The sequence below is a fragment of the Aotus nancymaae genome, unplaced genomic scaffold (genome assembly GCF_030222135.1).
Source record: "Aotus nancymaae isolate 86718 unplaced genomic scaffold, 86718_ANA_hifiasm-v0.15.2.pri h1tg000016l, whole genome shotgun sequence".
NCBI lineage: Eukaryota > Metazoa > Chordata > Mammalia > Primates > Aotidae > Aotus > Aotus nancymaae.
Genome location: NW_026988428.1, coordinates 70,852,817 through 70,878,999, shown reverse-complemented (window position 1 = coordinate 70,878,999; position 26,183 = coordinate 70,852,817). Strand labels below are relative to the sequence as shown.

The following is a 26,183-nucleotide window of genomic DNA, read 5'->3' as shown; positions in this document are numbered from 1 at the left end:
ATAGCAGGCGGTGTGCGTCTGATGACCCCAGGTTTGTAGGTAGATTTCTTCATGGAGGGAGCACAAGAACAGGGATGGGGGTTTGGTTTCCTTCAAGAGTTCCCCTATCCCGGGTTTTGGCACCAAATGTTGAAAGCTCACGCTTTGAATGAAGCGACCCCCCACAAACAGGCTTTGTGTGAGCAACATGGCTGTTTATTCACCTGGGTGCAGGTGGGCTAAGGCCAAAAAGGGTATTAGCAAAGGGCAGTGAGATAAGAGTTGGTTTTACAGAGTAAGATCAGTTACAGTGGTGGGGGCAGGGGCAAGGAGTATACATTACCATAAGTTCAGTTACATTGGTGGGTGGGATAAGAGTATTACCATAATAACAGTTAAGATGGCAGGGTTGGGTGAGGGGATTGTCCAGGGAAGCTCTGCTGGGCGATTAGGGACAATGGCGATCACAGGCACAGGGTGGGAGATGATTAGAGGCAAGCAGGACTCCAGATTTTGAGGCTCCAGGCTCGCATATGGAGACCTCATAGTAATGGGTTTTCTGTTTATTTTGAAAGCAAGTAAAATGAATATATCATAGTAGAGTCGTTCACGTAACAATTTTGCATCATTTTCTTTGTGTTTTCCCCTCTTTTAGGAGATGTCGATCTTGATTAAATTGCTTAGGCTTCATTTAAAAAATGATGGGAGCTCTTAGGCTCTCAAGTTGTGGAGATTGGCATTCAAATGCCAATCATGAGTAGGGATAAAAGCAAAACAGGAAAAGCAGCAGGGGATCTTGTTTTTTATTAAGTGGAAGTCTGAATTTATGAAGTAAGATTTAAGGTAATTAAGTGTATTACAGACTGATTATCTTTTTGTACAAGTCTTAATTTACCATCAAGTTTCTTTAAATCAATAAATCTATTAGGAGTGCCCACCTGATCACATACTGCCCTTTATAGAAAAATACAAAAGCCAGGATTTTATTCCAGGCCTGCTGAATCAGAATCTTTGGATCCTGGATATATGTATTTTTTTTTGTTTCACTACTAAGATGCTCACTACTGCTTAAAAACATCCTTCCTGGCGGGACACAGTGGCTCACAGTTGTAATCTCAGCACTTTGGGAGGTGGCAGGCACCTCTAATCCCAGCTACTCGAGGCTGAGGCAGGAGAATCCCTTGAACCCCAGAGCCGGAGGTTGCAGTGAACTGAGATTGCGCCAGTACGCTCCAGCCTGGATGACAGAGCAAGTCTCCGTTTCTGGGAAAACAAAAAAAACAAAACAAAAAAAAAACCCCAACCTCCTTCCTGTAGGAGATAGCTAAGCAGGGTGGGGGGACAAAAAACAACCACTAAAACCAGTGCCTAAATATTTTATTTAAGATAGTTAATGTATTAAACATTCTTAGGAACATGCTTTGCAAAGAAATCATAACACATTCTCTGAGGATTATTAGGGAAATAAAGTTAGATTTATTTACTGTTTGTTAAAGGAAAAGACCACATGTACTCTCAGTTGACTCTTAAAAATTTTTTTTTGAGATAAATTTTATATACCATAAAATTAACCCATTTAAAGTGTACAGTTCAGTGGTTTTATTTGTCACAGCGTTGTACAACCATCACTTCAATCTAACTTTAGGACATTTTCATCATCCCCCAAAGAAACCTCTTAACCCATTTGCCATCACTTCTCATCTTTACCCCCAACCCTAGGCAGCTTTGAATGTACTTTCTGTCACTATGGCTTTGTCTATTGTGGACTTTTTAATAAGTGGGATCATAAGACATGGTGTTTGTGTCTAGCTTCTAGCATAATGTTTTTAAGGTTTATCAATATTGTAGTATGTACCAGTACTGCATTCCACTTTATGACTGAATAACATTCCGTTGTACGGATATACAGAGGTCCTTTCTTATTTGTGGTTTCACATTCTGTGGTTTCAGTTACCCCCAGGTCAACTGAGATCTGAAAATATTAAATGGAAAATTCCAGAAATAATTCATAAGTTTTAAACTTTGTGCTGATCTGAGTGGTGTGATGAAGTCTCACACCTTCTTGCCCTCTCCTTCTTACCTAGTAAATGAATCACTCCTTTGTCCGGCATATCCATGCTGCAGATGGCTGGCTACTTAGTTACTTAGTACCTGTCTGGGCTATAAGATCACAGATCACAAGAAGTGTGAGTACAATACACTAAGATATTTTGAGTGGGAGAGCATGTTCACATTTTTTTAATAGTGTATTGTTATAATTGTTGTTTTATTGAATATTGTTAATCTCTTACTGTACCTAATTTATAAATTAAATTTCATCATAGGTATGTATGTATAGGAAAAAAACACAGCATATATAGGGTCCTGTACTATCCAAGATTTCAGACATCCACTGGGGGTCTTAGAACATATTTCCTGTGGATGAGGGGGAACTACTGTACTATAGTTTGTTTGTCTAATAGTGAGTTGATGAACACGGGTTGTTGCCACTTTTTGACCGTTGCAAAAAATGTTGCTATTATCATTCATGTACAAGATTTCATGTGGACTTGTTTTCATTTCTGTTGGGTATATACTCAGGAGGGATTTTGCTGGGTTATATGTTAACTCTGTGTTTAATATTTTGAGAAACCACCAGACTGTTTTTCATAAGCAGCTGCACCAGTTTATATTTCCACCAGCGATGTGTGGGAGTTCCACTTTCTCCACACCCACACTAACTATTGTTACTATATTTTGAATATAACTATCCTAGTGGGTGCAAAATGGTATCTTATCCATAGTCAGTTAACTTCTGAGCTTTTATCAAGAGATCTGCCTAGGTTAGCTTTAGCTGAGGATTTTAAGTATTAACCTCTTTGAGGAATTTGGAAATAGAAGCTAAATTCAAACTTATTATAAAACTCAAGTTGTGTCAATTTAACTTCAAATGGTCTTCTCATCATCTGTTCTGCCATTACTTTAAGTCACCACCATCTCCTATCTCCCATCTGAAATAGACCTCCTGACAGGACTTTCTGTTTTGTATCTTGTACAGTCCCAATATATTCTTCACACAGTTCCTAGAGAAAGCTCTTGAAATTGCAAAGTTTAGGCTGGGCGTGATGGCGCTCACGCCTGTAATCCCAGCACTTTGGGAGGCTGAGGTGGGTGGATCAATAGGTCAAGAGATCGAGACCATCCCAGCCAACATGGTTAAACCCGTCTCTACTAAAAATAACAAAAATTAGCTGGGTGTGGTGGTGAGCACCTGCGATCCTAGCAAATCAGTAGGCTGAGGGAAGAGAATCACTTGAACCCTGGAGGTAGAGGTTGCAGTGAGCCAAGATCGTGCCACTGCACTCCAGCCTGGGTGACACAGCGAGACTCCGTCTCAAAAAAAAAAAAAAATACAATGTTTATTATGCCATTCCCATTTCAAAAATTCATTTGTTTCCCGTTGCACTTAGGGTAAAATCCCAAATCCTTTCTATAACTTGTAGGATTCTGCATGATCTCACAGCTGCCTTTATCTGTCCAACTTCATTTCAGGACAGTCTTCTCCATGCTCACTGAGCTGCAACCACATTGGCCTTATTTCAGTTTCTTAAACGGGCTGGACTCTTTCCAACTGCAGAGCCTTCAAACATGGCTCTTTCTTCTACCTGGAGTGCTCTTAACACCCACACCTCTGGCTAACTGCTGCTCATCCTTCAGTATTCAGGTTAAGTTCTCCACCCCTACTTCATTCTATATCAGGTTTCCCATTGTTATCTTTAATCATCTTTTATTTTTCATTACAGTGCATATCATAACATATATTCGTGTGACATATTTTATTTTAAAACATTTTATAAAAATGTATAAAACAAATGTATAAAGCTTATATATTTATGTTTAATAATTGGTGTTGCTTGTAGACTCTTCAGTTCCATTGGTGGTAAGAATGTTGCCTTTTTGGTGCCCCCCTCCCCACCCCACCATATCCTCAGAGTCTAAACTGGTTAGTCTTTGAGTGGCATATAACAAATAGTTGTTGAATGAATTTATCAGCAACAAATTTAAAGTTCTGTGCCTAAAGGGTTTCAAATAGTTTCTATAAAGAGATGTACAAAAGGAGCGCATGGGGAGGTATACTATTTAGATGCTTAGGGAAGGTTAACTAATTTTCTTTAATTTTAGATATAATAAATGCATTCTTATTATTTCAGAATAATGGTAGTTCACGTTTATTGCTCTCTTACAATAATTTTTTGAGCCCTTTTGAATATATTATTCGTTCCTAAAGTAGCCTTATGGAATAGATATTAGAATCAGTTTACAGATGAGGAAACTGAGGTTTCATGTGAATGTATGTGTATTGTACTCTGGGACTCTTGTCATGGGGATGATAATACTTTTTCTCTTCAAAGGGGCAGGATTTTCTTTTCATTGGTTTATTGTCAAAAATGCGATATGGCAATTTCATTGCTTATTTGCCTTTAATACATTTGAAATTAGATTATTTCCATAGGTGATCAGAATTGCAGAAAAAGAGACCCTGTGATAGGTGATAGTGTAGTTGCGGAATTGGCTCTCAAGTAACATTAAATAAAATATCTGTGTGTACAGTTAGATTAAATTTACCTGTGCATAGGAATCCCTTCCTTATTTGAGGTGATGGAGAGGTTAGTCTCTTTGATTCTTTACGAAGTGGAAAGGTTTTTTAGAAAGAGTATTAGAAACTAAATACTCTAAAATTGAAATCTCTGCAGTAGGAATCTGTATTTGTCACAAGCTCCCTCATGTGATTGTGGGGCACACTTAAAGATTGAGAGCCAAGGATCACGGTTTTCTTTTCATAATATATATACGTAAATTCCCAGACCAGTAGAAATTACAGCAGGGTAAAGCTGAGCCCAGAGGAGCTGAGTGTTTCCTGTTTTGTAAATGGAGTATGTAATAGTATGCCTCTTGTCTCACAGGTTGTAATGAGAATAACTTCGTGCATGTAAAGTAGTGGGAACACTGCCTGGTGCATAGAAAGCACTTAATAAATGTTAGATGTAGCTTATCATTGGAGGTGTATATTTGTGTTAGAAAGAAAAGGCTTGCTCTGTTATGTCCAAATGACAAAGTTAATCTTTGTTTCTTTTTGTTTTTATTTGACTTTATATTTATCTTATAAAAAACAGATGGTAGTTATTTATCTCCACTCACTTAAACATGTTTATCCTCTATATCTAAAATAGTCCAAGAATGGCTGGACCTGGTGGCTCACGCCTGTATTCTTGACAAATTTGAGAGCTGAGGCGGGCATATCCCTTGAGCCCAGGAGTTGAAGACCAGCCTGGACAACATGGCCAAACTGTATCTCTACAAAGAATAGAAAAATTAGCCAGGACTGGTGGCATGTACCTGTAGTCGCAGCCACTTGGGAGGCTGAGATGGGAGAATCACTTGAGTCCAGGAATTCGAGGCTGCAGTGAGCCATGATTGTGCCACTGCACTCCAGCGTTGGCAACAGAGTAAGACCCGGTCTCAAAACAAAAAAATTATATATAGAATATATATTCTAAGAATATTGTATTTGCACAATATTTAAGTAAAGACATGAATGATTAAACTTGAGTTTTAGTCCTGGCTCTACTGCCAGCCAGATGTGTGACTTTGGCCAATTTTCTTAATTTCTTTGGGTTTCATTTTCCTGACATTAAAATGGAGATGTTTAACTGGGTGATAAACATCTAAGATTTTCTTATCCTCAGAATTTCTGTGGTCTCCCACACTATATTAATACTTTTTTGTTATGGGATTAAAAAATGAGGGTCATAATTTACTTTTTTCATAAATCAATCCAGTTAGGTATCTTTTCTTCAGCAGCCCTGTTTAATACTTTCTTTGATCACTTTTATCATGGCTGGTTTTGTTTAGTGCAGCCATTTCTGTGGACTAGTAAATAATCTTGAAGGAAGCAGCTTGATAAAAGGAAAAAAACAAAGTTTTTAAAATTCAGAGTGACCTGAATTTGCATCCCTGATCTCTTCTATATCATTATTTTTCAAACATCTGAGTAGGAGGACCCTTTAAAGAAAACAACAGAAACCTTATTAAAGTATTATACATGCAGACACACACACACACACACACACAGACACACACACACACACAGACACATACACACACACAGACACACGTAGATATATCATAAGTGGATAGTTTGATAAACTTTTATAAACTAGGCACTCCTGTATAACCAGCACTCCTGGAGGTCTCCTCATTACCTCCTCATAGTAACTGCCTATTCCCCCTCCCCCAAAGGTAACCATTACTCTTGACTTCTAATGGCATAGATTAATTTTGCTTGTTTTTATACTTTATCTCATTGTAATCATTCCATATGTACTCTTATATCTGGCTTCTTTTGCTCAGTATCATGTTTGTAAAATAAATCTGTATTTTCTGGGTGTAGCTGTAGATTGTTCATTTTATTGTTCTGTAGTATTTCTTTATATTACTATACCGATTTTTATTCTATTGTTGAAGGCAATTTGGGTTGTTTCCAATTTGGGGCTATTATAAATAGTGTTGCTATGAACATTCCAGTACTTGTTTTTTAGCGAACACATGTATGCACTTCTGTTAGCTACATACTTATAAGTGGAATTATTGGGGTAGGAAGATGATCCCATTCTCCCTTTGAACATCAGAAATATTTAACAGACCTCACTATATGAAACTCATATTTTATTTATTTATGTATTTTTGAGATAGAGTCTCACTCTGTTGCCCAGGCTGGAGTGCAATGGCATGATCTTGGCTCACTGTAACATCTGCCTTCTGGCTTCAAGCAATTCTCCTGCCTCAGCCTCCCAAGTAGCTGGGACTATAGGCATACACCACCATGCTTGGCTAGTTTTTGTATTTTTTAGTAGAAATAGGGTTTCACCATATTGGACAGGCTGGTCTCGAACTCCTGACCTTGTGATCTGCTTGCCTTGGCTTCCTAAAGTTCTGGGATTACAAGCATGAGCCACGGAGCCTGGCCAATACTCACATTTTAAATATTAGTTTGAAAAAAATACAGGATAGAACTTGGCTATGAATTCAGTTTATCTTAGGTGAATTTGTATTTTGTAACTCACTGCAGCAGCTGCATGTATTTTAAAGTAGTTACACCTACTTTATGAATATAAAACATTTATTCAGTCTACAAATAACATTTAATGTGCATATTCACTTGCATAAATTTTGAAGTAATTAGCCAAGATAGTGGCTTTAGGTTGGGAATTAAGGTACTACTTAGAGCTGTGTACCTTGTCTTAGTTTCTATTTCTTTATTTACCATGCTTGATCTAGATTTCCACTTAATAAAATGGGAATAGAAATATACTCATTTCAGAAAATTGTTATGAGGGTTTTATTAATTTGTAAAAAGCACTTAGGACAATGTCTGGCATGTAGTATATAATAAATAGTAATTGTTACTCTGTCCTTCCTTTATAATAGTATTCAACTAATATAACTGTAATAAATCCTGGTAAACACATCTTGAACTTACCCATATATCTCAGCCACCCTTGACTTCAACAGCCTTTTCATAAAGGTGATTTCTAAATCTGTCGTCTTAGTGCCGTCTTCTCCCCATGCCCCCGACCTTTTTTCTCCTAGAGCCTTCAAATGAGAAGTGCTGTCGTCTTTATTGGACTTTTAACCATTTCAAATTGAACTAATGTTAAACTAAGGTTAACTGTCCACTTCTCCAACAGCTTTTCCTTCTATTCTAACTTCCTAATTTCTTTTAAATAGTACCAACTTTCTTTCAAGTACTCAGACTTCGTTCCTAGACTGTCAGAGTGGAAGGGATCCCAAAAGTCATTTAGTTTAGTAGACACATGCATACTTTTAATCTTTCTACAAATGTTTTTAGTTTCTTTCCCATGTGTTGCACTTTGGACTTGAGAAAAGAAGACATGGTTTTTGCCCTTAAGCAGCATGTAGTTTAGTGTGAGAGACAGGTAGATCAGTACATTTGTAGTGAGTGCTGTGTGATTTTATGCACAGACTACTATGGTAGTAACTCCATCTACAAGTGAGGATCAGGGGAGATAAAACTTGAGTTTCAGAGTTAGCTAAGAAAGGACTAAAGACATTCTAGGCAAAGGGAACAGCAGATGTGAAGACTTAGAAGCAAGAAGTAACATGGTGTCTGTAGGGAATTATAATAATAATAACTAATGTTTATTGGGTACACACTGGCACATACTGATGTCTGAACCTCAAAAATGTCCAGCATAGCTGGAATGAAAGGTCAAGGTACAGTGGGGTGGAGGATGTGGTAGTAAGACAAGACAAGACAGATAGGGCCTGAAATCTAGGTTTTTAGACTCCTGGTCCAGTATTATACTGTCATTCAAATTTCTTTTTGAAATTTATATCAGTTTCAAATTTTGTGTAATGTTGTGTATTGGTTGAAATGATTAGACCATTGCCTCTAGTCCTCTAACTCTAAAGCTTGGACTCTTAACTATGTTTGTTAAAGTATATAGTTAGGAGGCATTCTGTAAGCTTTTGGACAAAAATATGAGAGGCATTTCAAACCAGGTTGTCCTGATCTTTATTTTTTATGGCTCCCCTCTGCCTCCCTGCCCCTTTCTGAGCTTTCAAGATATTAGGTTGAATAAAGAGATCAGCCTTTACGATTGTCCTACTTTTCCTCTGCTCCAGATTCTTCTTTATTAATTTGAGAGATAAGGAACTTTTATTCATTCAACTTTCATATATTCTGTTGAACTGGTTTACTTTAACTAAACTCAAGAATGCCACTACATAATAGTTTATTATAAGAAAACTTGTAAATAGCCTCTTGTCAATCACTTCATTTTATTTTCATGAAGAAATCTGCTTGAGAAATTCAATTAAGATTAAAGAGAATTGCTATTTGAAAATTTTTTAAAAACTGAGTAATTTTAAAGATCTTTTCCATCAAGTTTTGATGGAAGTAACTTGTGCATATAGTCAAGAGTATATATATTTCTAGAGAGGCCAGAATGAATATTAATATTGACTAGATATTGTAGTTATTCTTTTGGAGAGTACTGGGTATATATCCATCAATGCTTATTCTTCAGCTGTCAGTTTTTTTTGTAGACACCTTTGTTTCCACGAACCTCTTTATTTTCATTTGTTAGTAATATCAACTTGCTAATGCCCTTGCTACACATTTCCAATTTCTAAAGTCAAGGCTGGCTTCAACCTGTCAGCTTGCAAAAAGACCATCAAAATCACCTGTTGATCAAAGTAAGCCAGGTTTATTACATACTCTAGTAACGGTGAACACTGCCCTAAAGAGTCCTAGTAGTATTTCAGAAAGAAAGTATTGGTTATGGATATTTATAGGGTTTTGGGGTCTGGGTTCAAGTGGTTTAAGGAGATTTTACTTGGTCCTCTGCTGAGTTTGTGATAGAATTCTTTTTTTTTTTTTTGAGACGGAGTTTCTATCTTGTTACCCAGTCTGGAGTGCAATGGCGCGATCTCGGCTCACCTCAACCTCCGCCTCCTGGGTTCAGGCAATTCTCCTGCCTCAGCCTCCCGAGTAGCTGGGATTACAGGCACGCACCACCATGCCTAGCTAATTTTTTGTATTTTTAGTAGAGATGGGGTTTCACCATGTTGACCAGGATGGTCTCGATCTCTTGACCTCGTGATCCACCCGCCTCGGCCTCCCAAAGTGCTGGGATTACAGGCGTGAGCCACCGCGCCCGGCCCCTGTGATAGAATTCTTGGACCAAGTCTTGATAAACAAATATTTATTTGGTAAGTGAGGTTTGCCCAGTTGAGCAATTTGTTCTAAGGGTCTAATTGAGCAGTCTGTTGTTCAGTTAAATGAGTTTTTGAGAAATTCCTAAAGCTGATGATGAAGTTATTTACTGATTTGCATCCTTACCTTCCTGGGCAAGAATTTTCCTAGAACAAATAATAAAGTTATGTTGACATAGGGGCCTTCGATCTTAGTCCTCGCAATTAAGCTATGTGAATGCAGAAGGTCTCAGTTCTCTATGACATTTATAAAGGCAGACAAATTTTAATCAAAGGTTTACTGTCCCCAGTTCTGGGTATTGTACCATTTCTTGACCTTTTTTGTCTAATTGTTGATGGTAGATGGTATCATGATTGTGAGTCTTTGTGGCACTTCATGTATTTCCACTAATATTTAAATACATCATTTACATTTTGCTGCTTTCCTAAATGCACCTGAAGCTTTAGATGAACTAGTCTCTTTTTCTCAACATGGTACTTTTGCTTTTCCCTCTTGGTTATTTTCCTTTATCTCATCTTTGCAAAATTTTTATTCTTCATGCAGCCTTTCCTGAGCCTCATCATTTCTGTCTTTGAACTAGCTATACCTTTTTTTCTATGATACTCATTTATGTGGTTAATTCAGCACTTTAGTAGATTGTAAGTCCATGGAGGACAGAGACTGTGTTTTAATTCATCTTATTTTTAATCATCTTGACAAATAATTGTTAAACTGATTACTCTATTGAACTGAATTTGGCCCAAATCAATAAATACCCAATAGAGTTGTGAATTATTTTCATATTAGACTGATCTTAAATACTTTTTATCACTATCGTTCTCTGTCTTTCCAAGGGTAAAGTATACTCTAGAAAATTGTCATTTTGATTGCAGTTTGGACAGATGATCAAAGTCAGTGTCATTATGTTTTGAAATACAGTCAGCAGAGTTCTCACAGATGGACTTCACTGAAAGCAGGTGGCGGAAGGGAGATATGTTAAAATGTCTTTGTGCTCATTTCAAAGCATTGACCTCTCCAAGGTCAATAAATATAATAGTTTATTCATAGAAAAACTTGGAGTATTAAGTTTTATGCCTTTATTTTTGGCAGCTTTGTTTTTAATTGTTTCATTTTTCACAATGTCATGTTTCTTGCCATAATTTGTTTTGTTGAAGGTATGGTAAGAAGTATAACAACAGAAGCAGAACATAGCATGTATGTGATCATCTGAATATAGATACAATTTATTGTTCAGAGAGAGAAGTATTTGGGTACTGTGGTTTGGTGGCTGTTGGATGGAAATTTGAAATAGTAATTTCACTCATAATAAAATAGATCTTTGGACTTAATATTGGAAGACAGAGACGACTTTAAATATAGTGTTTAGCATAGTCTTTCCAAGCCATCAGTATGTGACATACAGAATACCCTAGGAAAAGTTTTTTTTTTTTTTGAGATGGAGTCTTGCTGTGTCACCCAAGCTGGAGTGCAGTGGCGTGATCTTGGCTCACTGCAACCTCTGCCTCCCGGGTTCAAACAATTCTTCTGCCTCAGCCTCCCAAGTAGCTGGGATTAGAGGTATGTGCCACCACACCCGGCTAATTTTTGTATTTTTAGTAGAGATGGGGGTTCCACCACGTTGGTCTCGAACTTCTGACCTTGTGATTCGCCTGCCTCGACCTCCCAAAGTTCTGGGATTACAGACGTGAGCCACTGCACCCTGCTGGGAAAGTATTTTTTTATCCTGTGTTCTAGCCAATGTTTAACTCTGCCACCATATTCCTGTATTATCCTCATGTCTAACCCAGGGAACTGCATTTACCACCACTCACACCATGTAGTACCTCATTAGTATAATACTTGAACGTAATGAATAGTTAATTATGGTCTAGTATTTTAATTTATCCTTTGAGAACATATTAGTGAATATTTCATTATACAAGGGTGAGAATTGATGATAATACATGTTAAATCAACAGATTTATTAATACTTTGCACTTCTGAAAGAAATTTTGTTTTTGTTTTGTTTGTTTTTGAGAAGGAGTTTCATTCTTGTTGTCTAAGCTGGAGTGCAATGGCACAGCCTTGGCTCACTGCAAATCCCACGTTCTGGTTTAAGCGATTCTCCTGTCTCAGCCTCCTGAGTAGTGGGATTACAGATGCTCGCTGGGAAATTTTTGTATTTTTAGTAGAGACAAGGTTTCACCATGTTGGCCAGGCTGGTCTCAAACTCCTGACCTCAGGTGATGCACTCGCCTCGGCCTCCCAATGTGCTGGGATTACAGGCGTGAGCTGGCCGGAAATATTCTTTTATAAAGATTCTGAATCTTGCTGACATGTTGGGGTGGATGGAAGTATTTATCTTTACTAAAATAATTTTATTTTTTGAGACAGGGTGTAGCTCTGTTGCCCAGGCTGGAGTACAGTGGCACAATCACAGCTCATTGCAACCTCAACCCCTGGAGCTCAAGGGTTCCTCCCCACTCAGCCTCTTGAGTAGCTGGGACGGCAGACAGGCACGCAGCACCACACCTGGCTAATTTTTATATTTTTTGTAGAGATGGGGTTTTACCATGTTGCCCAGGCTGGTCTTGAGCTCCTAGACTCAAGCCATCCTCCTCTCTTGGCCTCTATCAGTAGTCTTCTATGGATCCAGTTGCACTTAGCCTGATAATCAGAATTACTCACTGTGAGTAATCTCATTGATTGCTTACTGAATCATGTTGATTCAGACTGGAATTTTATCAGGTTTTACTTAATATAGGAAACATTTAACCATATTGTGTTTTATGTGCATATTTGTAGTTTTGAAACTGCTGACAGTTTGTATGAGAATAAAGATCGACTCTTTGTTTCTGTTTCTTTGTGAAGAATCATACATGTTGAATATATGTAAATATTTGAGCTATTTTATATAACATATACTTTTATATTTTAACATCAGTCTGCTAATCATTTCAAGCTGTTGTTTGAAATGTTTTCAGTTTTCATATAATTGTAATGGAATTTTATCATTTAAATTTTATGTTTAATTAGGCACAGACCTCTTTAATTTACTGTTGAAAATCTTCTAGAGCATTTATTAATTTAGCCATCATGTCAGTATGTTTCAAGAGCCATGGGGAAGAAGACAAGACACTTAAAATCTAGTTTAGGAAATGATACACTAAAAATGTAAAATTCTGTTAAACATTAAATAAAACAGTATAAGTCAGTAAAAGAAGAGCTGTAATCAGATATTATTGTCAAATGAGAGGCACAGATTTAAGTGCTAAAGAAGTCAGAAGAATGAAGAAGCAGTTGCTGTGGATTAGATAGGTTATGCAGTCTCTGATGAAAATTGGTTCTTGGTGGGGTTGGGGGTGAAAAACTATTAGATATTACTATGGTTTGTAACCCCCCTTAGGGCCACAGTAAATAGATAGTATATCTGTATTAAAATTTTATAGGGATGAGGAAAGCAATCTAAAAATGTCCCAGGGCCAGGTGCAGTGGTTCATACCTATAATTCCAACACATTGGAGGCTGAGGCAGGAGGATTGCTTGAGGCCAGGAGTTGAAGACCAGGCTGAGCAACATAGTGAGATCTCTACACACACACATGCATACAGTGGTGCACACCTGTGCACATGATGGTGCATGCCTGTAGCCCCAGCTATTCAGGAGGCTGAGGTAGAGGATTACTTGAGCCCAGGAGGTTGAGGCTGCAGTGAGCCATGATTGTACCACTGTACTCCAGGAGCCTGGGTAACAGAGCAAGACCCTGTCTCAAAAAAAGAACAAAAACAAAAACAAAAAAACAACCAAAAAGTCCTGGGCTTGTAGGTAGCAGTAATGAAAGAAAGGTTGAGGAACACTAGTTTAGGGTAGTTAAAGAAGAGTTTTAGACAGGAGACATGAAGGTTAGTCATTGAAGGATAGATAGGTAAGTTTTAGGTAAGCAAAGATGGAGAGGTTATTTTATTCAAGATGGCTTTCTTGGAGAGTATATATTTTTATAAAGTCAGATTGGGTATGTAACATGTCTCACATGCTGCATCATAGCCTCTAGTTAGTGTTTTAAAAACTGAAGAATAGGGAAATAAAATCTCAGAATTTATTTTTAAATATGTTCAAATTTAAAGTATTGTAATAGGTTACCCATTGCCTCTGTGTTCGTTCTTACCAATTAGTTTTTTTGATTAGAGGTAGAGGATTCATTGATTTCTTCGTGCAGTCATGTTAACCAGTACAGTTTATCTAGATAGACTCTTGGTTAGGTATGGAATTATGGTTCTCTTGTGCTGTCTTATTCATAGAGTTAAAGAATTACATAATTTTTTAGAGATGTAGAAGACTGTAGAGATTGTTTAAACTCCTCCTTTGATATATAAGGAGGAAATTGATCTGCAATGAGGATTCATTGATGTTAGTGGTAGAACTGGCCTCACCCCTTTGGTCTCCTGACTTCCAGTCTACTGCCCTTCTCACAGTATCATTTTATCTAAATCAGTATGAACCTTGGTCTGGAGGCAGAAATTGTAATTTTAGTAATTTGTCTCTTTAGACCATACCGCATTGTCACTTTTTTTTTCATTTCCCTAGACAAATCAGTCATTTTCTCCAGAATGTGGAAAGGCAATGGGTTTTGGAGTTTGACTTTTCCACTTCAACTTTAACCTTGGACAGCTTATTTAACCTCTTTGCGTAATGCTCTTATATGGTAAATGGGAATGAGAATACTTAATAAGGTTGTTGTTAGGATTAAGTTAGATGACCTATATAAAGCCCTTTCCTCTGTGATGGATATATTTTAAACATTTATTAAATTATTTTTCTCCTTTCCTTTTCTGCCACTATAGTACTTACCACATTGTATCGCAGTTATTTATTTTATATGTACCAGGTGCGAGTCTTGGAGGTTTTCCCCTCAGTAATTTCTCAACGTTATGTAATACTATTATGGGGTCTGTGACATCATTCTTAAGAAACTAACCAGTAAAGCCAGGAATTTGCTACTGAAACAAACATAGAGATGCTGTTATAGTAGATAGATCATCTGTCAGAGAAGAATTGAGTACTAGTGTTTTTTTTAATACCAATAATTCTATAATAAACTGACTTACTACATTGTTGATACTTGTCTAAGCCCTTGTTTTGACCTTAAGAATTTGGCAGGGCATGGTGGCTTACACCTGTAATCCTGGCACTTGGGAGGCTGAGGCGGGTGGACCACTTGTGGTCAGAGTTAGAGACCAGCCTGACCAATATGCTGAAACCCCATCTCCACTGAAAATGCAAAAATTACCCAGGCATGGTGGTGCATGCCTGTATTCCCAGCTACTCAGGAGGCTGAGGCAGGAGAATTGCATGAACCCAGGAGGTGGAGATTGCAGTGAGCCGAGATTGTGCCACTGCACTCCAGGGAACAGAGTGAGACTCCGTCTCAAAAAAAATTTTTTTTTAAATTTTAATTCTGTAAGGAAAATGTATTGATTGTGCCATTTGGCTTCCAGTCTCTGTCCTTGACTGCTTCTGTGATTGCCTTGCAGAGCTCTGAGGAACACGAGTGCAGTGATGAAGCTCCCCAGGAAGATGAGGGGTTTATGGGCATGTCCCCTCTCTTACAAGCCCATCATGCTATGGAAAAAATGGAAGAATTTGTTTGTAAGGTAAGAGTGCAATTTCTTGTCATTGTCATGATATATAGTAGCCCTTCCCAAACAGAAACCTTTAAAGAGAGTGGTAGTACCATAGCCTTTGGTTTGCTTTGGGGAAGATGTGTGGCAAGATGGGGACAGAAGTGGTCTTGGGACTGTAACCCTATTGAAGATGCGTTTGTTTGCTTGCAGTAGCCGTGATAAAGCTCTGATAAAATTAGGATATCCAGCTGGGAAACAAACATTTCTTAATGTAGGTTAATGGAGTAAATGTCTTATTGATGATTTAGACAAACAGAATGAAACATAATCAGGGGTGGTTGATGCCTAGAGATATTAAAATGCCCTCCTGAGGTCCCTTGAATCTGTTCTGCTGATTGACTGCAATGGTAAACGTTCTGTTCTTTCTAGGGATTCTATGGGTAATCAGGCTACTTTTGAGAGAAAAATTTTCCAGTTTTCATGTACATTGGTATTTTCAGTGCAGCTGGTATATATTCAGTCTCAAAGGTTTTTCTTCAGTTCATTGTCTGATTGCCTAGGACCTATTATGGGATCCTTTTTTTCTTTTTTTCTAAAGTAGTAGCTATAATTAAGTTTGCCTGCTTTTAGAGAAAATAGACACACTGGTAAACTTGTAGGTACTTGATCAATCAGATCAGTAAGGGCCCTGGCAGGTAGGATCTAATCAACATAAGTCAGTCTGTCTGCATGTGTATGTGTATATAAATTGATTTATTAAACATTTCTGGAAAACTCATTATTTAGAGAGAAATTTTTGTGAGACTTAGCTTTTCATGGCTTTTATGAAACCAAAACTTTTTATGCATGTGGTCTTAGATCCAGGAAACTAAACATAGGTTTTCTTACATTCACAGTGATGCTGGAAGTAATTGGGATCAGTGGACTTAGAATACTATACTTTGGACCAGGGTATGAAAAGAGAACATTGTGATCTGAACATAGACATCCTTTCCAAGACTAAGGGTCCAGTGGGTTTCAGGAGGAGTTTAAACATTTATGGGTCTGTAATAGAAAATTTTAGCCATTTTGAAAATAAGAAACTGAACAAAACAGTAGATTCATTCTAGTGATCACTGTCTCAGGATAAATAGCACAAAGGGATACAAAAGATTATTTTGTTTTTTAAAACGCAAATTTGGTGTGAAGAAATCTCTCAAAGTTGGCAAATTTAGTATCTGGGCCATTAGGGAATTTTAAAGGGAATTTTAATATTTATATATCAGCGGGGTACTGTAGCTGACTTAACTGCCTTTTTGTCCTACCTTTCTGAACAGAGAGCAAAGAATAAAGCAAATAAAACTCTAAATTTAACAGTGAATGAGAGAATAAATAGGGCAGGACATTTGTTTGCTACAGACTATGATCTACTGAAGAAAAAGAAATGTTGTAAATATCCCTTAGCAGTTTGTTTACGACAGCAGAATGAAGAGGCATCCTATTACACAGTGTTCTCTGGTGTGGCTCTACCCTCCCATGGCAGTGCAACTGACCACACTTGAAAACTAGCCATATCTAGTGACACAGGGATTCTGTTTCTTGGATTGGAAGCAAGTAAACAGAGACAGTTTAATATGAAATGTGCTGTGGATAACTGAGTCTTTGTTTTCATGTTTGATCTTGGTCACTCTTTTTTCTCCTAGACTTCAGTTTTTGCTATGTACCAGCATAACCAGGCCCATGTGGGAATAGGATGTGTGCTGCGGGCAATTTGTTTGTTTGTTTGCTTGCTTGTTTTGCGACGGAGTCTTGCTCTGTTGCCAGGCTGGAGTGCAGTGGCGTGATCTTGGCTTACTGCAACCTCTGACTCCCTGGCTCAAGTGATTCTCCTGCCTCAGCCCTCTGAGTAGCTGGGATTGCAGGTATGCTCCACCATGCCCAGCTAATTTTTGTATTTTTAGTAGAGACGAGGTTTCACCATGTTGGCCAGTTTGGTCTTGATCTCCTAACCTTGTGATCTGCCCACGTTGGCCTCCCAAAGTGCTGGGATTACAGGCATGAGCCACACACCGTTTGTTTTTTTTTAAGAAATATTTTTGTGCATTTTATGGTCTAATATACTCACATACCCAGTGGATTATTGATAAGGTATTTGATGATGGCAGTGTCTTTGTCAAGTTTATAAATAAATATGTCTTTGGCTAAGCTGTGATCCTGTTTTTTTTATTCTAGAGGATAAACGAGGATATCTATTTGTGTTGGAATTTGGCTGACTGTATATGGCTCCAGGTTGAGAATGAGGGTGCACTGTCTGTTGAATGTGTCACTAATTGCAACGTAATTAAGAAAGTATAGCTCTTTGGCTCAGTATGTAGACCACTAGAACGTTTGTTTAGAAATAACAGGGAAGATCACTCTGAAATTATATGCATACATAACCAGTAAGAAACTCACATATTCTTTTCAAATGTACAAAGGGAACATATGACTCTTCTGACTGTGTGGGGTAGCAGAGTAGCACTTTTGACACAGCAGAGCTGTGTGCACATTGTGAATTGCCTTGAAGATGTAAGGATTGATTTCTGTCCTCCTCTTTCTCTTAGAAAATTCCCCGCTGGGCGCAGTGGCTTCTGCCTGTAATTCCAGCACTTTGGGAGGCTGAGGTGGGTGGGTCAGGAGTTTGAGACTAGCCTGGCCAACATGGTGAAACCCCGTCTCTACTAAAAATACAGAAATTAGCCGGACGTGTTGTCCCATGCCAGTAATCCAGCTACTCGGGAGGCTGAGGCAGGAGAATTGCTTGAACCTGGGAGGCGGAGGTTGCAGTGAGCCAAGATTGTGCCTTTGCACTCCAGCTCTGGGCGACAGAGCAAGACTCCATTTCAGGGGAGAAAAAAAATTCTCCGAAAGTAAGATAATAGCAACATTTTATTAGGTTAATCTCAACAATAGTGGTCTTTTTCCAAATTCAAATTTGATGCAAAAAATGCAGTATCTTGGTCTCTCTCTCTGACAGTAAAAGAAGCAGGCTGCAGAGGTTGACAGACATCCAGCAGTTCCAACACAAGGGATACTAGATCCCGGATCCCTCTTCTTTCTTTCTCTCCATAAAGTCCTGTGGAAAATCTCATACTTTTGTAAGTGGTAGTACTATTGGCAGTAGGTGTTAAAAATCTAGATTAGTCTTTTGGCATTATTTTATTTTATCATATGTTAGGAACAAGCATAGAATGGCCAGATTAACAGCAGAAACTGTAGGCCCCAAGTTTTGAGTTGGAAGGGAGGGAGGACAGGTATGTAGGCTGGGGGCAGAAAGAGCAGGGAAGAGGCGGTAGCAGGGTGGCTAGTTTGGATAGAGTGTTAAGAGGGACACAGATGTTCTTAAATTGTTAGTCCTCACTTCCTTTGGAGGTAGAGATGTTACACAAAGAGCAGAGAACAAGAAACAGGTTGTGGAGCAAAAGGAATAGGCACAGTAGCTGGCGAGTAAGTGGCAATCTTTCCATAGAGAGCAAGTTTCAGTGGTTTAGCCGTATTGTTTGTCACAAGACCCCTGTAGGGGGAAGGGTGGAGGTCATTGTCTCAAGGTGAATCTTGCTGATTGGTAGCCTGGATTCTTGCTTTATAGGGTGATAGACTGGAAGGACTGCTGAGCCCACATTAGCTGGAAGATAGACCATGTGCCTGGCATTTTTCCTTGCATCTTTTGGTCTAGCAGAAGCAAGTTAGTTCAAGATTAAGTAGTCCTTGCGGTGTGAGCTCTTGGGGCTTTGAGACATTGAAAGAAGCAGAGTGCAGAGATTGACAGACTTCCTACAGAAGGGATGTTGGCTCCCTGATCCCTTTTCCTCTAGAATCTCATGTGGGAGGGACCATGAGGAAAAGGGAGGAAAGGGCGCTGAGGGACTCGAAGGGCAGTTAAGGCTGAGCTTCTTTGCCATCTCTCTGCAGCATGAGAAGGAGGGTGGGTTTGTAACTAACTCTCCGACAGGTGATAGCCTCTGGGGTTAGTCATGTACTGCCTTGGAGTAGATGCCAGGGATTACTAATTAATTCATGAAATAATTTGTGTCATTTTGTTTGATCTTCATGATTTCCTTATGAAGTAACTGAAGCGCTATTTTACAAATGAAGAAACTGCAGCTTAGAGGTTTTATAGTTAATTAAGAATCATACAGCTAATTAATGTCAGGGATCCACAATTTTCTGACTCCTGTACTTTTCTGCTTTATCATATTTGCATAGTGGGAAGAGAAGAAAGAGTAAGGTGGAGGGAGAGATTTTAGCAAAAGGCACAAAAGTGTGATTCTATGTAATTCTTTTTTTTACCAACAGGAATATTAAATATAAAGATGTTCATATTTAATACCACAGGGATTTATCAGAGGTAAAGTCTGTTATATATGGTGAAGGGGGCCTGTGTGAGTGAGACTTTGGAACCTTCAACCCACTGTCAGCCAGACTGAAACAAAGCTTGAAACCACTCTTTAGGGCATGTTCTATACATTTGTTTACTTTTTCCTTTTCCTAAGGCCCCCACTTAAAAATATATTTTTCATCAGTCTTTTTAAAGAACTTGGAATATAAGACATTATATGTTTTGAGATACTTGCCTTTGAAAAAATGAGTTATTTTTCCCATTGTGAAGCAGTGTGGTAAGACATAGTTGTTGGGTTCAGTGTTGCTAAGTTGACAACTAAAATCACAAAGATGTTGATAATACTCCTCTGGCAGGTATGGGAAGGTCGGTGGCGAGTGATCCCTCATGATGTACTACCAGACTGGCTCAAGGATAACGACTTTCTTTTACATGGACACCGGCCTCCTATGCCTTCTTTCCGGGCCTGTTTTAAGAGCATTTTCAGAATACACACAGAAACAGGCAACATCTGGACACATCTCTTAGGTATGTAATGTCAGCGGATATAATGAGCTGGCAATTCACTTTATTCCTTTTTATATTCATGTATTCGAGGGTAAGGGACAGAACTTCAGAAACGTATTTGGATTTGCCATTTTGTTTCCTGAATTTCTAATGATGAATTTTCTCACCGATTTACTCCTAGACTCTCCTGGTTTGCACTATGATCTTGTTACAACTTCAGTCACATTTCTCTCTACTAGATTTTCAGATATTGTCTTCAAACCAGGCCAAGAAAAAGTTGCTATACAAAATGTGATTTCATATTTTAGTGACCACTGAGAAGAATATAGTACTTAATAGAAGTAATCTGATCTTTTCAAATTCATTACTTATACTCAGTGCTAATTTTTAGTTTGGTCTGAAGTAGAATATGAACTATAATTTTTTCCTCTATAATGATTGTATATTAAAGAAAGAATAGTATAGAGGAAAGAATACTCTTTCCAACAAATGGTGCTGGGACAGCTGATCATATGTAGAAGAATGACCCCAAACTCACATCATATACAAAATTGTACTCAAAATGGATCAAAGGCCCAAACATAAGAACAAAAACTATAAAATCTGTAGGAGAAAACAGATACAAATCCTTGTGACTTTGGATTAGGTAATGACTGTTTCTTAGAATTGCCACCTAACACATAAGCAAAGAAAAAATAGATAAATTGGACTTCATCAAACATTGTTATATCAAAGTGCATTATTAAGAAAGTGAAAAGACCAACCCATAGTATGAGAGAGAATATTTACAAATCAACTAGTTGGTAAGGATCTAATACATAACTCAACAATAAAAATAACCGGTTTTAAAAATGGGTAAAAAATCTGAATAGATGTTTTGCTGGAGAAGATCTACAAATGGCCAATAAGCACATGAAAAGATATTTATCATCATTAGGCATTTAGGAAGATGCAAATCAAATGCTTTGAGAAATGCATTGAGAAATCTCACCACTTTACACCCACTAGGATGACTATAATGAAAAACAAGTCTTGGCAAGGATGTGGGGAAATTGAAACTTCCATACATTGCCAGTAGGAATGTGAAATGGGGCAGTCCCTGTGGAAAAGTTTGGCAGTTCCTCAAAAAGTTAAACAGAGTTACCAGAAATCCACCCCCAGTATATTACCCAAGATGATTGAAAATATGTTCACATAAAAACTTATACACAAAAATTTACAGCAACATTATTCACAATAGCTAAAAAGTAGAAACAACCCAGATGTCTTGTCAGCTGGTAATGGATAAACAAAATATGGTATATTCATACACTGGAGCACTATTCAGCTGCAAAAAGGGATGAAGCACTGATACATGCCACAACATGGGGGAGCCTTGAAAACATTTGCTAAGCGAAATAAGCCAGACACAAAAGGTCACATGTTGTTTGATTCTACATGCATGAAATGTCTAGAACAGGAAAATCCATAAAGACAGAAAGTAGATTAGCAGTTGTGTAGGACTGTGAGGAGTGGGCAATGGGGAATGATATCAGGTATAGTATTTCTGTTTGGGGTGATGAAAATATTTTGAAATTACATAGTGGCAATGATTGTACAACCTTTCGAAAATATACTCGTTTTTGGCCTTACTCTATTTGACTGGCATTTCTTATCACACGTTTGATTTCCATGGTGCCTCTAAGTTCCTGTCTGTTAGTATAGTGAGGGTAGAGAGTCAAATCAAGTTTCTTGTTGACTTCTAATTAAAGGGTAAGTTTGAATTAAAATGATAAAACAGAATCACGTAGCAAATGTTGAACTTGAAATTTCTGTGCCCTCCTTGTGTTAGGTGGCCCTTCCCTAAGCGATAGGAATATGGCATCTTTCTCTGGAGATCAGTTTAAGAATTGCATTTTATGGTTCTTACCTCTTGAATCCACTGAAAGGCATTTTATGGTTCTTACCTCTTGAATCCACTGAGCCAGCTGGTGAGGACCAGAGAAGCAACCTAATGCTCCCTGACCGCTATTGGTAGAGGAAAGCTGTATTTCTTGGCAGGGTTTAGGGGTATTGGAATTTATTGTAAAAACAGAAGCAAAAGCACAATGGACCTTTGAAAGCTGGGCTATGATGTATGTGCCAAAATCTTTATAAATGAAACCTCATTCTACATCTAGAGGTAGAAGTGACTTCATTATGTCTTCTAAGAAGTAGCAGCACTGTCTGATTTCTTTTTAGATTATGCCCTTAGATAAGTTTTATATTCTATATACTCGGTTTATGATACCAACAATGTTGGAAGTAAACCACAATTTTGGATAAGCTTCAGTTATTTGGAAAATTTTTCTCATGGAATTTTTGATTCAGATATTGTAACGCTGAAGGTTTGAAAACAGAATCAGTATATAATTCTTTCTCTTCTGAAGGGTGATATTTTATCTATTTTCTATACTCTTTTTCCTAGGTTGTGTATTCTTCTTGTGCCTGGGGATCTTTTATATGTTTCGCCCAAATATCTCCTTTGTGGCCCCTCTGCAAGAGAAAGTGGTCTTTGGATTATTTTTCTTAGGAGCCATTCTCTGCCTTTCTTTTTCATGGCTCTTCCACACAGTCTACTGCCACTCAGAGGGGGTCTCCCGGATCTTCTCTAAGTAAGTATCTCTAAAATTCATATTTTGGTCAATGATTTAGAGGTAATGCATTAGGGAAAAACATTCAGCAGAGTTGGCAGAATTCTTAATACCATCTCATGGAAACTTAAAAAAAATTAAAGAGCAACCCAATTTGCCTGTTAGCTGTTGTTGATCACTTATGTCATGAGGGATTAATTGGAACCTGTAGTGGCTAGTAATTTTTAAATTATTGCATTAAATGGAATTTTTTTTTCTATCATAGACTGGATTACTCTGGTATTGCTCTTCTGATTATGGGAAGTTTTGTTCCTTGGCTTTATTATTCTTTCTACTGTAATCCACAACCTTGCTTCATCTACTTGATTGTCATCTGTGTGCTGGGCATTGCAGCCATTATAGTCTCCCAGTGGGACATGTTTGCTACCCCTCAGTATCGGGGAGTAAGAGCAGGTAAGAGCATGCGGAGGTTCTACATTTGACGTTCATTTATTCACTAGTCATTTATTAAAGTTATACCATTTGCCAAACATAATGCTGTGTATTTGTGATGCCAAGATGAATAAATCCTAGTTCCTGTTGTTGAGGGGTTTTTAATGTAGTAGTAGTAGCAGTAGTAGTAGTAGCAGTAGTAGTAGTATTAAGTAGTGTTCATTAATTGTCTTACAGCATTGAAGTTGAGGGGCCGTGGTGAGTATGAGGTGATGTAATTTGGGAGTGTTATTTACTTGAGTTTATGGCTAAATATCCAGAAAGTGGTAGTCTGTAACTTTTGTAAAGTAAACAATGATTTCTCTTATTCAGTGTGAGTGTACTTTCTGTAGTGATTATTCTTTTGTTGTCATTTTCTTTTTTTTATATTTTTATTTTATAATGGATAATACACTTAAGTAAGCCTTCACCCCCATACTGATAGTGTTTTGTTAAAGTGGGCGCTGTATCTCCTTTCTGGTACAGGGTTAAGGGACTTTTTATATTTAGGATAATGGCTGTTTAGCTGGAGATAATAGAGAAAGCCACAAGCTCCTCGGTGCCTTGGCTGAGTCTTCTTGTAGGATATGGAGTTAGCAGAGATGTTTTTGTCTCCCATTGAACTGGGGACTCCTTGTAGCCAGGGGTGTGCCTTCAGTTTTCTATCTTCAGGTCAAAACTCAGTGCCTACTGAGAATGAACAAGGAGTATTTTTCCTTTCATTTTTTAAAAAACCTCACAAACCATTTAGTATTAAAATCTAACCCCTGGATCATCTGCAGGTACCTGGAAGGTTATATATGGAAGTAACTTCATGTCAGTGACTGTTACAATACTCTGCCCTCCTCCTCCTTGTGTTCATATGAGCAAATGAGCATTGGTCAGGGCCAGCTTTCAACAGTACTTGAGTAGTACAGTGGTGTTAAGCCTGCTTGAGCACATGAGATAAGAATGTCTTTGCTGAGTAGAGCTGAGCATTATGCTATTTATATACATCAGAAGAACCAAGTTCCTTAGCCTTTGACTTAGAGAATGATAGGCAGAAACCATTAGCAGCGTTTGCTTAGCATGTAGAGGAAAAGAACAAGTGAAGGAACATCACGTTAATAATTCCTTAGAGGAGCAGAGGTAGGAAATTGTTTTTCTTTAGGCGTGCTTGGTTCTTATCTTTTGTGAGAGCAGCTTTCCCATTTTCCTCTTCTCTTTTAGATGCCCATTTTATTTGTGAGTATGCATCCTGTATCCGTGCCTGCATATATTGCTGTATACCAGCAGTTCGGTTTATTTGGTAGTGTCCAAAGCAAGCAATAGACTCTTTATCTGTTGAGAAAGCTTATCACATGACAGCTTGTTTTGCAAGGGTCATTGTTAACTCTGTGTCAAAATGTAGGAGCAGTTACTGGCTGAGGCCAGGAGTTCCTGTATTGCCTTGGCTGATACACAGGTTTCAAAGTGGATTTAGATCAGTGGACTTCAAATTTTTTTTTTAATCATAACATTGTCTATTACAGTCTGAACAGGTGTATCTATACATAAGTTCATGTATGAATAAAGTACACAATTTTTACAAAATAATATTTAATCCTCCACTTATGTTACAGTCTGATATTTTAAATTTTATTCTAGTTCATTTAAAAAAATGCTGGTTGAGACTCATTTAATTGATCTTAAAACTTAGGTCATATCCAGAAGTTTAAAAAACATGACTTTAGATGCTTTTGGATGCAGTTAGGCAGAAGGGCTGTGGCTGAGTGATTTGCCAGACTTCCATACTTGATTGCTATTTAGGGGCCTGGGAGCTTTCAGAAACATTTCTCTCCCCCTCCCCCATTAGGTCATTTGTTAAAGGCATTTAAAAATTTTTAAGTGCCCAGTTATAGGTCATAGATTTACATTAAATTTTTTTCTTTTTGTTTTTTTTTTTTGAGATGGAGTCTTGCTCTGTAGCCCAGACTGGAGTGCAGTGGCACGATCTCAGCTCACTGCAACCTCTGCCTCCCAGGTTCAAGCAATTCTCTTGCTTCAGCCTACTGAGTAGCTGGGATTACAGGCACGCACCATCACACCCAGCTAATTTTTGTATTTTTAGTAGAGACGGAGTTTCACCGTGTTGATCAGGCCAAACTCCTGACCTCAAGTGATCTGACTGCCTCAGCCTCCCAAAGTGCTAGGATTACAGGCGTGAGCCACCGTGCCAAACTTTAGATTACTATTAAAAATAGGTGATACCAGGTGATATGATCATTCATTGCCTCTCCACCCTTGGAACATTTGTTGCTTCAAAGAGAAGACGAGATATGTAAAATTGCTTGTGTTGTAACCTGTGTCTATAAAAGGACAGGCTAGGACAGTTTAAACTCTTGGAGATGTCCTTTCTAAAAAATTTAGCAACATTAATTCAAAACCCTTGAAGACTGCTGACCTATTAAGCTAAGCCTCTCTTAGCAAGGCTCCTTGCATTTTTTTTTTTTTTGAGACGCAGTTTTGGTTTTGTTGTCCAAACTGGAATGTGGTAGTGTGATCTCAGCTCACTGCAACCTCCACCTCCCAGGTTCAAGCGATTCTCCTGCCTCAGCCTCCTGAGTAGCTGGGATTACAGGTGTGTGCCACCACGCCTGGCTAATTTTTTGCATTTTTAGTAGAGTTGGGATTTCACCATGTTAGGCCAGGCTGGTCTTGAACTCCTGACCTCAGATGATCCGTCCGCCTCAGTCTCCCAAATTGCTGGGATTACAGGTGTGAGCCACCACGTCCAGTTGGCTCCTAGCATTTGTTAATCTTAAGAACATAGCTGTGTTGTCTTGTGTGACAGTGTTCCAGAGTTTGAGGAACCTTCTTTTTCCTTTAAAACTGGAAGCTAATTTTGTATGGTACTTTGA

The 26,183-nt window shown here is 38.2% G+C and overlaps 1 protein-coding gene across 4 annotated transcripts in view; it reads left to right on the top strand.

Moving 5' to 3' along the window:
* Positions 1 to 26,183, top strand: part of ADIPOR2 (adiponectin receptor 2) — a 91,545-nt gene that overhangs the window by 60,459 nt on the left and 4,903 nt on the right. For 3 of the 4 annotated variants that reach the window (XM_012476333.2, XM_012476332.2, XM_021667811.2), the window contains exons 3-6: positions 15,268 to 15,387; positions 20,071 to 20,242; positions 22,668 to 22,854; positions 23,099 to 23,286. In XM_012476333.2, coding sequence (XP_012331756.1) covers positions 15,268 to 15,387; positions 20,071 to 20,242; positions 22,668 to 22,854; positions 23,099 to 23,286 — 667 coding nt within the window. Of the gene's footprint in view, positions 1 to 2,063; positions 2,166 to 15,267; positions 15,388 to 20,070; positions 20,243 to 22,667; positions 22,855 to 23,098; positions 23,287 to 26,183 lie in introns of all 4 variants that reach the window. The other variant, XM_064377595.1, reaches the window with a different exon arrangement.